The 12,622-nt window shown below is 43.0% G+C and overlaps 1 protein-coding gene across 2 annotated transcripts in view; it reads right to left on the reverse strand.

Annotated features, from left to right (window-relative positions):
- Nucleotides 1-3,468: 3,468 nt before the first annotated feature.
- The window catches only part of TNFAIP8L3 (TNF alpha induced protein 8 like 3), a 42,004-nt gene continuing 32,850 nt past the window's right edge, over nucleotides 3,469-12,622 (reverse strand). For both annotated transcript variants that reach the window (XM_037502474.2, XM_054701467.1), the window contains exon 2: nucleotides 3,469-5,011. In XM_037502474.2, the coding sequence (XP_037358371.1) occupies nucleotides 4,449-5,011 (563 nt within the window). In that variant the 3' untranslated portion in view covers nucleotides 3,469-4,448. The remainder of the gene's footprint in view (nucleotides 5,012-12,622) is intronic.

The raw sequence follows: 12,622 nt of genomic DNA on the forward strand, positions 1-12,622 counted from the left end.
GTCTTTGATTTGCATGTTGCACCTTTTCCTGACAATTTTTAATGGGCAGGTAGGGTGTGTGGGAGTTTGCTTCTTTCTGCAGCAAGCCTTATGTCTCCCAGATACCAGTTTACCCTCAACCTTTGATACCCCACAAATGAGTAACTGTCAAGGGCAGGGTGAAACTGATTTACTTTCTGCAAGTCCTCATTCTCATGTTATAGAAGCAGTTCTCAAATTGGGACTCATGGACCCCCAGGCTATGTCTATAGACATCTAGGGATTGCCTAGCCTATTCACATTCAATTCTTTAAGTTGATCAATGAGCATGAATGACAATTGTATAAGCAAGGAGAAACTCAGACTCTGAAGCCAGATGGTGTCATCTGGCTATGAGTAGTCATCTTCACATGATTCAGAAGTACCGGTGTTAATTTTGATTTTTAAAAAAGTTGTTCGAATGAAACAAAAATCTAGAATCTCCTTTTAGAATTCACAGTCTCTTCCTTTCTCTTGCTCTCCCCATTCTTAGAACTTTCAGGGATTCCTAGATGCCATTCCGAGGAATAGGATTATAGAAGATTCCTGACAAACAAGATGTCCATTTAAGGGATGAGCACGAGGTAGGCCTGGTCTCGTCTATCAGCTTCATGGGAGGCTCAGACTAAACAAGGGAAACACTGGCCACTCAGTTGGAAATTGGGAGGACCTTAGGGACAGTCTCCTTCAAGGCCATCTGATTTATGACTTTATTGTCAACATCCTAGTCTACTACAGGGCCTGCTAATGTATTGTCCTTGCAGCCAGAGTTTGCTGATCTAGAACTTTAAGACTGGTTTTGCTTTTGACATCTTTGACTGTATTGAATTAAGAGTGGTAAAAAGTCTCAAAGATGTTAGGGCAGGGGCATATAAGCCTGATCTGAATGCCTTTCTTTTTTTATATAAATGGATACAGTAAGTTTTTTTTTTTAATTAAGAAAAATCGTTTATTTCTTTTTTGGAAGAACTGGGGCCAGAGGTGTGGAGGGGGGGTGAGAAGATTCACCAGAGACAGAGTGGGGAGCATAACAGGCAGCTCTACTGAAATACACTGCTGAGGGGAGCAGGAGGAGAGACAGGAGAGGTCTGCTACATAATGGATACAGTAAGTTTATTTGAGCAGCCAATGAATGTGCTGACTTGGTTCTGAAAAATGTACAGACGGGAGTTTGGCGGGGAAGCACAGATGGAGAAGGCTTTCATTTGGATTTGTCACTGAGCTGAGACTTTGTTGCTGAGGATGTCAAGACTCACAGATGCAAACACAGGGAGCAAGAGTAATACAGACACATGGCAGGCACAGCAGGCAGGGAACGTGCTTCTGGAGGGTTCAGGTACATGAAGGACACATAACCAGGAGCGGTGGGAACTTGAGCACAAGTCCCTGTTGTCCTCCCCAGGGAACAGAGCTGAGTGTTCAGGAATGCTTGAAGACCTAGTGATATTTCCAGATAACTTAGACAAGCTACTCCTACCACCCCCCATCCCCGATGCTTAAAGAAGGAATCCTGCCTCTGCCCTTCCTTTATTGAGCCAGGCATAGTGCTCTGAAATTTGTGTAGAGTTGATCAGTTGAGTGATTTTGTACTGAAGCTTCTTTGGGAATCAGTTTTCTTTCTGGTGCCACCTAAATGTAGATATTCTAATTTAGCTTTAGTGGGTTCTCAGTATTCAAACATTTTATAGAGTTCTGAGTTCAGATATATATTTACAGAGTCTGTTTTTAAAAGTATCTGCCGGCCTCTGTCACATGTTTTGAGCCCAAATAGTTTTTTCATGGCCACCAAGTAACAGAATTGGAATCCTCAGGATATCCTAATAATGAGATTCTTTCTTTGGTCACTATATTGTTATGCAAAACTTTTGGAATTTGTAAGCTTTGCAGCTGGTTGATGAAACTCAATAATCACTTGAGTTTACATGCCAAAGGTATGTTGGAAATAAACACATGGGTTGGTTTTAGCTGTCCATTTTTAAAAATGTAGTGGGTTCATTGTGCCCAAGTAGCCCAGCTTCTCCTGGCCACTGTTGATAAGTTTGGGGTGTACCCAGTTGGTCTTATCCCAGAGTCCCTTGGCTTCCTAGTAGGGAAGCCTAAGGCTGTGGAACATGCTTCAGACTACACTTTGTTGTTGCACTTGCTGAGTCCTGCTGGTAGAACTGTTGATCCTTCTCTGACCAGAACAAGAAAGACCCAATCTCCTTAGAGATATACAGCTGTCAGAACTTACTCAGCCCTCCTCTGCTGCCACTGCTGTGCACTGTGGTCTGGGGATCCAGAGGAACCTGCAACTCTCTTCTGTCTAAGATAGACAGAAGACATTTCTACCCACTCTCTTGGGTTTGAGTAGACTAGAAACGCCCACCTTCCTATTAAAAACCAAACCAAAAAACAAAACAAAAAACAACCCCGTTTCTAAAGCCACCCCCTCAAACTAGAAAATAGTCCTTAATCAGATACTGTAGACAAGGCAGACATTGAATACTGTGAAAATTCAGTTACTGCTGGCCTATGTGCTGTATTAAAGGGAGGTAGGAAGGCAGGGAGCCTCCCACTTGTCGCTTCCACTAGCATTCCCCCCACAAATGAACAATGACCCCCCCCCCAGCCCAGATGTGCACAGGGTATCATTTTTCAGTTCTCAGGTCTGTGAGGAGGGGTAGGCCATGTTTGTCAAATATGGAGAACTTAACTATTCCATATTTCCTGTCTTAATCCTTTCTATTTGGGAACATTAATAAACAGAAACTCTTATTTAAGTGAGGTTTGAAAACTGGAAAGAAAGTGCCTAGGAATGTGTAAATCAGTAAATTACAGGATCCACTATGCCTTACATCTACCACAAGAGGTGATACTGTTTCCCACTCAGGTTAACTTTGGACTTGGTTCTGTCCATGAACACATTCTTCAATCAGCTCTTCTGTTATTTCCAAATAAACTCATTTGTTGTTGGAGTAACTGATTGTTTTGTTTGAGGTCAAACACTGAATGAATATTGAGTGCTGGTGGCCCACTGTAGGTTCAGTAGATGTTGTTCCCACCTTCCACAAACCAGAGAGATCGTGGGGTGGGATAAACCTAGGGCTGAGCTAATGTGATATTTTCACATTATCACAGATACAAAAGAAGTCTAGCAGGACAGTAGGCAATGCAAGAAGAGCAGGTCTCTTGATGTGATGTCCTCCAGACAACTTTACGAGGAGATAAATATTTTGTCTTAGTGTCTGTTAAGACTATTCTGAAAGATGTCATAAGTCGTAGTGTGAAGTGTGGCTGTGAGCCAGAGAAGGTGGTCATGGTGGTCATCAGCTAGCTCCCACACTGCCCTGTCCCATGTGTATTCCCACTGCAGCTACTTCTCTTTAGAATCCAGAAAAAGAGTTCTTACTCTTCATGTTCTTCTTCCTTTCAATACCATTATTCTCATCACTTTACCTAACTCCAAGGAATTTTATTTTTAAATCACAACTCTAGAACCTCTTGTTTGAAGGGTACTGTCAATTTATTAACGAACCAGAGAAAACAGCACAAAATGACCATAAAGTCAAGAAAGACAGATAGGAATTCATTCATTCAGCTTGACTCTCTCAAGCACGCTGGAATAATAAACCCTCCTTGTGCCTTACAGATGGTGCCCCTGAGATGGGGGGAGGTGGTTCTGCAGAGTTCCAGCATCTGGATTTTGGGTGGGCAACACTCTCTTTTACCCCCACCCCCTTGGGAAGTTTCTCTCTGCAAGATCATAAACTGCACATCTAAGACCTAAAAAGCACAGCTCTGTAAATTTTTCCAATTTGCAGCTTTACTTTATACCTTTGGAGTTGTCATTATCTTTTCTGAAACAGCACATTGAGAGACAGATTGCAAAACCAGCCCATTAGCTACTATTGTTCTTTTCTTCTCTGCTGCTTAACAGTCTAGATCCAGGTCGACACCTCCCACACTCCAAAGGAAGAATAATAAGACCTTACACTAGAGTTTTCAAAATGTGAACATATATCGTCTCCTTTGATCAATCAGCAGCCCTGGGAAGTAGGACGGAGGCATGGTGGTTCTGTGATCCAGAAGATAGAATTATTGTTGGTGGAGCTGGGAAACAAACCCTTGTACTCCAACCCCTGATTCAGAGCTCCTCCGCGCTACACAATGGATTGGGCTCACCTTGGCCAGCAGAGCAACCTTTTGGCATCAGATACATAAAATGTCCTTGGGGCTTGCAAACAAAAGTGATTTTAGTTACAGACCTTGTCAGTGAGCTCAGAGGACAAACACACCTGAGCTCAATACAGCAGCAACACCAGAAGAAAGAGTAGGGAAGAACATGGGGCATTTTCAACAAGGGTTTCTTCTTGTTTTCTTGATTCTCACCCAGACCACGCCGAGTGCAATGACTTGAACACAGCAAAGTCCAGGAGGGGCGAAGGCATTCAGAGGACTTTCTCATCGAGCAATTTATTGATTCCTTCACAAATCCTCTTGAGGTTGGGCCTACAGTCTCCATCCAGACTATAGAGGGTGGAGAGGAACCCTACATCAGCAAAGTGGTTGAAGACGTGATTGATGCGCCCATGGGTTCTGGGCGTCAGGTGTCGCTGCACCAGTTCATGCACCAGGTCCTTGCACTCATGGAGGAGCTTGGAGAGCACATTCCTATCGAAGGTGTACTCCACCTCATAGAAGCTGACAATGGTCATGGCCGTCTGGTTCAGCTTCTTTCTGAACTTCTCCACAATAACAATCTCCTCCTGGCTAAACTGGTTGTTCCGATAAAGGATTCCAATCTTGATTGCCACCTTGATTAAGTCTTTCATGATCTTATGGGCCTCCTTCTTATTGTGGGTGTGCTCTTTGGTGACTCTGTAGAGCTCATCAAAGATCTCACTGCTGGTGTCATCAATTAACATGTTGGCTACAGTTTTGCTGGCTATTTTGCTCAGAATTTTCTTCTGGGCTTGAAGGGCAAGGCTCTTTGAACTAAAAGCATCAGGACCTATGGTAAAGAAAGAAATAAAAGTTGTAGAAATATGAGACCCATTTTTATGTTTCTACAACTGGAACACTAACTTGAACATAGATTCTTAGAACAAAAACTCACATCTTTATCCCCCACAACTCACTAATTAATCCCTGACCCAGCCTGGCTGGCCCTGTCCTGTCCTCATGATATGCTTGTTTACCCTTCCAAACCTTCTGTATTACACTTTTTCCTCTCTGAATGTGATCTCCTTTTGTCCAGGCCAGATCTTACCTTTTTAGACCAACTTCACTCATAAAGCCTTCCTGACTCTATTAGCTCCCAGAGACCTTCCTATAATAGCTATTGCACTAGAAACCATTCAGCTTTGCAAATTATACAGGAGCAATTATTGCTTAATGACCGGAATTTAACACCAATGCCAGCCCCATTCCCAGGGCACACAGTGTGGATCATGGTAGTCTTTTTGACTGAGTCTCACCCATACTGCATTGAGTCCAAGATGTGTTTTTTTTTTTAAAGATTTATTTATTTATGCATACAAGAGCTGGGGTACAGGCCAGAGATTGCCGGGGGTGGGCGGGGTGAGAGGATTCACCAGAGACAGAGTGGGGAACAGAACAGGCAGACTGACTGAAGTATACTGCTGAGGGGAGCAGCGGGTGAGGCAGAAGAGGTCTGCTGTGCCATGTGGGTTTCTCTCTGGCCGGTGGAGGATAGAACTCGTGCTGCAGAGGCTGCGGATTGCTTCATAGTGCAGTGCTTAACCCCTTGTGCCACCAGGGAGGCCCCCAAGATGTATTTCTTATCACAGTGGATAACCATGGAAGTTGGGAAGTGTCTTATAGCTACTGTTGCCAGGTGGTGGTTGTGCTGTGGTTGTCATTGCCGGTGTGTGCACCAGTTTGACAACAGAAGCCAGAGGCTTGGAAGAAAAGTCAAGAGCACTCTTGTAAGAAATGTTACCTCACCAATGCTCTTGATGGCTTAGAGAACTATGCTGCTTGGGAGACAGACATCAACAATTCCAAGTCAAAGATGCTTCAGACAAGTAGTACAGTGGTGGTAAAGAAGCTTAGAAAAACCAAACCCAACATATTTCCTTATTATTTTCCACTTTATGAATGAAGGAGTGTGATCTATGTTAAAATTACACCATATCTAAGTAAGTCTAAAAAGGATCTTTCAGTAAGTATATAATTAAAATTCTAAGTAAGGAGAAAGCACACATTCACAGTTTCACTGACGGCATATTTTTTTTCTTAAGAGCACATAAAACAGCATCTTAAAATCTATGTTGTCTTAGATTTAATTAAAAACTTCATGGAATCACCAATTATTTGGAGCTAACATTTGATTTTTTTATATTTATTTATGTATACAAGAACTGGGGTGTAGGCCAGAGGTGTAGGGGTGAGAGGATTCACCAGAGACAGAGTGGGGAGCAGAACAGGTGGATTTACTAAAATACACTGCTGAGGGGAACAGCGGGAGAGGTCCCCTGTGCCATGTGGGTCAGCTCCCAGGCCAGGGATCAAACTGGTGCAGTGGCTGGCGATTGCTTGATAGTGCTGAGACTTTAACCCCTGCATCACCAGGAAGGCCCTGGAACTAACATTTGAAATAAAGCCCACTGGCCATCCTCACATGTGTGTGTATTACTCTCATCTTCCCAAGCAAACTAAAGTTTCCTGAAGACAGAGAAAATATCTCCCACAGTCCCTAGCTCAGTTCTGAGGACAGGGATAGAATGTGTCTGCTAAGTAATACTGCAGAACAGGTGAACTGGTGGTGGGAATTCTATGCGGATTACACCCAAGAGGAGAAAGCAAACATTGTACAAAAATGAACAATGATATAAAATATATATAAATTATATAAAAATTAAAAAAAGAAATACTGCAGAAGAGTAAGAAAGAAGGAAGCTATAATTCAAATATGTGCTGGGAAAAAAATCAATTTTCTTTTGAAAATTGAGGCTACTTTAGGATCCCTTGAGCTCTCTTCAGTGCTCTGTGGCCATATGAAAGTGACAGATGTGATAGGCAGTGGATACAGAAATGGCCATCCATAACAGCTTCCACAAATCTTGGCCCCTTACCGCCTCGTATTCCACCCTCTCTGCCCACCCTGGACTCATTCCCTCAGAGGATAATGATTAATTCCTGAATGCTCAGGTCTTGAAGATGCAGGCTCTATAACAATCAAATAGAAGTTGCACACAAATGCTGTGCTTCCTCCACATATCCCCTCACAGACTAGCTCAGCCTTACTTTCTCAGCCCAGGGGCTTTCCAAGACAGCTACATCTGCTCTTGAGCCTCTTTCAGCACAGGTCCCACAGCTCCAGGAATGGACTTGCTGTGGTGGGATCAGCAAAACTAAAGCAATGGGCATCTCAGTCCTCCCACAGCCTCAGGAAATTTTCTCCCTAAAGTTTGAGACCACAGAATCGTCAAGCAACTTCACAGCAAAGGGACCCTGACGTGGCCAGGATTTCCCTTCTGCCTCGGTGTAAAGGGAATAAATGCTGTCTGTTGACTCTTCTTTACCATAAGAAAGCCTGACCACCTCATTTACTCTCTTCCAGAGTTTGAGACAGATAATATTCCTTCCTGGTCAGATCATCTACCATGGTCACTAGACCTTTATGTGAATAATACTTGATTCTAAAAACATCAAATTCATCCTCTAAAGACAAATATAAGCAGTAAGGATGTTCTAAAGATTGTGCTGTGTGCTGTGAAGTCAGTTCCACAGGAGAAGCTAAAAGACTTTTTTGAGTAATGGCCCTATCTCTGAAATAGGTGTATGCCTTCTCAGGTGATTACTCTGATGGGAAGAATGGAATCTAAATGGATCTGTTCTAGAATATCAAAAACTGAGTCATTTCTGGTAGACAAGCTCCTAAAAACTGCCTGAGGATAAAATATTTTAAAAGGCTCTCTAGAACTATAGCAAACATGCATCTACATAGAAGCAATAGATCGTATAAATACATTTTTACTGGAAGGAGGCTATGTGGGAGCAGGGACTGTATGTAGCTAAGCCCTCCTGTACATCCAGGGCTAGTGTAGGGGTACACACAGCTACTGGCTGCATGAAGGCAGTGCGTGACTCTGTGCCACACTTCAGGTTTTAACCTTCAGAGCTGGATGAAACTCTTGTATTTGAACCAAGATATTCCTGCTAGCCTGATTCTGAATTCTGCTTCTCACCAACAGCATCCCCAACATTTTTTCTCTAGCTGTCACACCTTTTGCTGATATAAGAATTTTGAAAAATGATATGCCTTCTTGCATAGCTTTAAACTTGTCAGCCAGTATTTTTCACTTTAAGGTTAAAAAGCGGTTATGATTGCTAAGTAGATATAATTTCTCGGTGCAGTGAATATTAAGAATGATGTTAGTCCTTATTTAAAATATGTCCGATGTAATGTATGCACCACAGTGATAAAGCACCCATAACTGTCCAATTGAAAATGACCAGAGCAAGCTCTTCTTTAAAAAGCAGAAATGTCACATTGCTCCCCAAAGGTGCTCACATTTCTCCTTAAAACTGCCTCTCTATTCTATGTTACCCAGACAACTTTAACTTAATATATGTTTTTATGATTAAAAATATTTTATTTGATCAATCCATGGTAATTCTTTAACCAAAGGATTCATACAAATTGAAATTTAAGTTACAAGAAGATTCCAGTGACCATAAATCTTCAATCTTTACAAAGTTTCTTCTGGAGTGAGCTATCATTCTAATTATATTGGGTGCAATATAAAATATTAACATTATGGTAAGCACTGAGCATAGAAAGTGAGGTTTCATTAGAAATGCACCTCTAAATGAGGTAGGTAGGGATGGGTTCTGGAACTTTAATGAAAAGGTGTCACTGGGCCTCCCTGGTGTCACAAGAGGTTAAGCACAGCACTATGAAGCTATCCCAAGCCTCTGCAGCACGAGTTAGAACCCTGGCCTGCCAGGGAGCTACCCACATGGTGCAGCAGACCTCTCCTGTCTCGCCTGCTGCTCCCCTCATCCTTGTATTTCAGTCAGTTTGCCTGTTCTGCTCCCCACTCTGTCTCTGGTGAATCCTCTTATCCCGGGCACCTCTGGCTTGTACCCCAGTTCTTGTATGTATAAATAAATATTTTTTTTAAAAAAAAAAAGTCACCAACACTAGAGCTTCACATTGTCCTTTTGTTTGCCCAGGGAGGTTTGGCACCCCGGACAAAATACTTTCTCTGAATCATATTCTTTATGGGTGAGAGAACCTCATGTCTGAAATAGTGGAAAAAGCCATCTTCCAGATTGTCTCTCATGCAGATGAGTTTAGAAGAATATGCACTGATGTGAGAAAGAGGAATTGGATCTATAAATCAATTCCTCAAAGCTCTCTTCCGCCTCCACATCTCATGAAAAGTCTCTGGACTTCAGCAGTGTGCTTAGTAGTTTGAATGCCACTCTTTGGTAAAAGCAGCAGTATTCCAAGAGATGTTATGAGGTATTCTGCTGGTGTTTTTTTTTTTTTTTTTGGAGGGGGTGTTCTTTTTAAAGGAAAGTGGTAAAGAGTTTCCAAATAAGTTTGAAAATGCTGGGTTAAGCAGTGTTAAACAGACTCCTGTGAGACTTTAAAATGATTTCTTTAATACATTAAGGTGTTTCATTAATTCTCACAGAGGGGTGGGTATGGTAGGTGGAATGACTTTTCTCCCCCGCAAAGAGACACCCCCAACCTAGTCTCTGGAACTTTTGAATGTGTTACCTTATCTGGCAAAGGAAACTCTGCAGATAAAATTAAGTTTAGAATTTGGGGATGGAGATCTCCTGGAAGAGGATCAGACTGATGTGATCACTAGTTTGGAGATGGAGAGGAAGCCACCAGCCAAGGAATGTGGGTGGTTTCTAGAAGCAGGAAATGGCAAGGGAATGAATTTTCGCCTAGTCTCCAGAAAAAAAAAATATGCAGCCCTGCTGACATATTGAGTTACAGCCTTTTAAAAATCCCATTTAGGGGCCTCCCCGGTGGCGCAGCGGTTGAGCGCTGGGTTGCGAACCTGCCCGCGGCCTCTGCGGCGCCGGTTCGATCCCCAGCTGCTCCCCGGCCACCGGAGGAGGGTCCCGCATGGCGCGCAGACCTCTCCTGCCGCCCGCTGCTCCCCTCAGCAGTGTACTTCGGTCCTTCTGCCTGCTCTGCTCCCCGCTCTGGCTCTGGTGAATTCTCTCACCCTCCCGCGCTTCTGACTGTACCCAGTGCATGTATAAACAAAAACAAACAAACAAACAGATAAATAAATAAATAAATAAACATGCCTCTATAAAAAAAAAAAAAAAAAAATTAAAAAAAAAAAAATTAAAAATCCCATTTAGGATTTCTGATCTCCAGAGTGTAAGGGGATAAATTTGTGTCGTTTTAAGTCACTAAGTTTGTGGTAATTCAATAGTCACCAACAGAAACGAGTCCACGTAGGTAGAATGTGATGTAGCATGTCCCAATTTTCTTTGACCAGGGAATGAGTTTCTGTCTTTTGAGCACAGTGGCCAGATGCCCTGGTTCTCCAGGATTGAGGGGATTCCCATATAGTGGATTTTTAGTGCTAAAATTAGAAAAGTCCCAGGTAAATCGGGTCAAGTGGGTCGCCCTAGTCCTGGACCACTAGACTGGAAGAAGATGCTAGATGCCTAACATTCAAGATGCTACCATCTCAGCAGGGAAAGCTGTATGCCCATGCCCGCCACATTTATCACCCTTCTCTGTTTGCTTTCTAATTCTACCTTAATTAAACCCTAACTTAAAAAAACAAAAAACCACCTTTTGGACCAAAGTCCCTTTTGTCCCTGGTTTCTCTGTAGTTACTGAGCATTTGCTGTTTGGCTGTTTGGGAAAAGCCCCAAAATGTATTCATTTGGGTCCTTCTCTGAGTGTGGTCCTGTTAAGAGCGGAGACAAAGACAAATGAAATAAAGAAACATGTGAATTAGCCCACACTGGCATGAGTGAGAACAGGTGGGAGAAGCTCCGTGGGCTCAAGGTGGATTTGAAGGTGGATATATTCCGATGGCATCAATGTTAGGAAGTGGTTTCTAAAGTCATAAATACAGGCCAGTAATTTTTCCCAGATCAGAGTCACTGGAGTGATTTCCTGCATGAGTTTTCAGCCATCTCTTTTGTGTTATTTACTTAGAAGCGGACTTTGGTACATGCTTCTATGGTGAGGGCTGAGAAGAGTCACAGGTATAGCACCTCTGCAGCCTGAAAGGTCAAGCGTCTACAGCAGAGAAATTATGGGTCATCATCATCAGAAAAGCTTTCAGAAAAAACAACAAACAACGTAACAACAAGTGAGTCTACCTGGATGGTCAGTATTAAAACCTTTAGGAAAGTCAGTAATCACAAACTCCCCAGGTGATTCTCGACATGCTGTATGTGGGGTAAGTGAATTAATCAGGCTTTTTACACAGCTAGCCTCTGTGGCTATCACCTGATGCCTTGATCGTGCTGATGCACAGGGTGCTTGGGAGTGTGGGCATGGGGCACCCGTGCCTGATTATGGACACCTGAGCATGGGTGTGTGCGCATGTGTAAGTGTGCACATCTGTGCCTAGGAGGGAGGGGCTAAAAGGGCGGTGTCACCCTAGGGAAGGGAGCTCAAGTTGCTGTCTCTCTGCTGGCTTGTTTCTCCTGCTTACCATTAAAATCTGTGAAAATGACGCCAAGGACCTCAAAATTCTCTTTCAAATTGCTAGAACTGACAGTGAACCTACCCGGGCCTGGCAAACACTGTACATAGGACCACTTATCATGGTATGCCCCCAATGTGCATCCTGTAGAGCGCTGGTCCTGTTACATGATACAGAAAGATTCTGTGGACAGTTAAGTGAGTTTATAGATGATTACACATAGTGCATGGCTCTTCATGATTCACTATACCAGGCAGCTTAATAGAGGCTTTGAGAAGTCCTATAGTAACTACCTGTGTAGTTTTGTTTAGTAGCTACCACGTCTCTAAATGGACCTTAGAAATGTGCGTGTGTATGCATAAATATAACATGTATCTCATTATGTATTATAATACAAATATACATAAAAATATAAATACACACATATATACATGTATATGTGTAAGATTAAGTCTCTAACTTACAATGGTTCCACTTACAATTTTTTTTTAAGATTTATTTATGCATACAAGAACTGGGGCACAGGCCAGAGATGCTGGGGGTGAGAGGACCCACCAGAGACAGAGTGGGGAACAGAACAGGCAGACAGACCGAAGCACACCGCTGAGGGGAGCAGTGGGCAAGCCAGAACAGGTCTGCTGCGCCATGTGGGCTGCTCTCTGGCCAGCCAGGGACCGAACTCCTGCCGCAGACTGCGGACCGCCCCACAGTGCGGTGCCCAGCCCCTTGCGCCACCAGGGAGGCCCTCCACTTACAATTTTTTGACTTCCAATGGTGCAAAACTGACACACAGTCAGAAGAAAGCTCAGTGTGCTTTTAGCTGTGTAGGTTAATTGGTGAGAACCCAGACAACCATCTGCCTCCTTCACTACAATGTTCAATAAATTACATGAGATTTTCCATACTTTAGTATAAAAAAGGTTTTGTACTAGACGATTTTTTCCAACTGT

Source organism: Talpa occidentalis, unplaced genomic scaffold, assembly GCF_014898055.3.
Source record: "Talpa occidentalis isolate TD23 unplaced genomic scaffold, MPIMG_talOcc4v2.1 talOcc4.11, whole genome shotgun sequence".
Classification (NCBI taxonomy): Eukaryota; Metazoa; Chordata; class Mammalia; order Eulipotyphla; family Talpidae; genus Talpa; species Talpa occidentalis.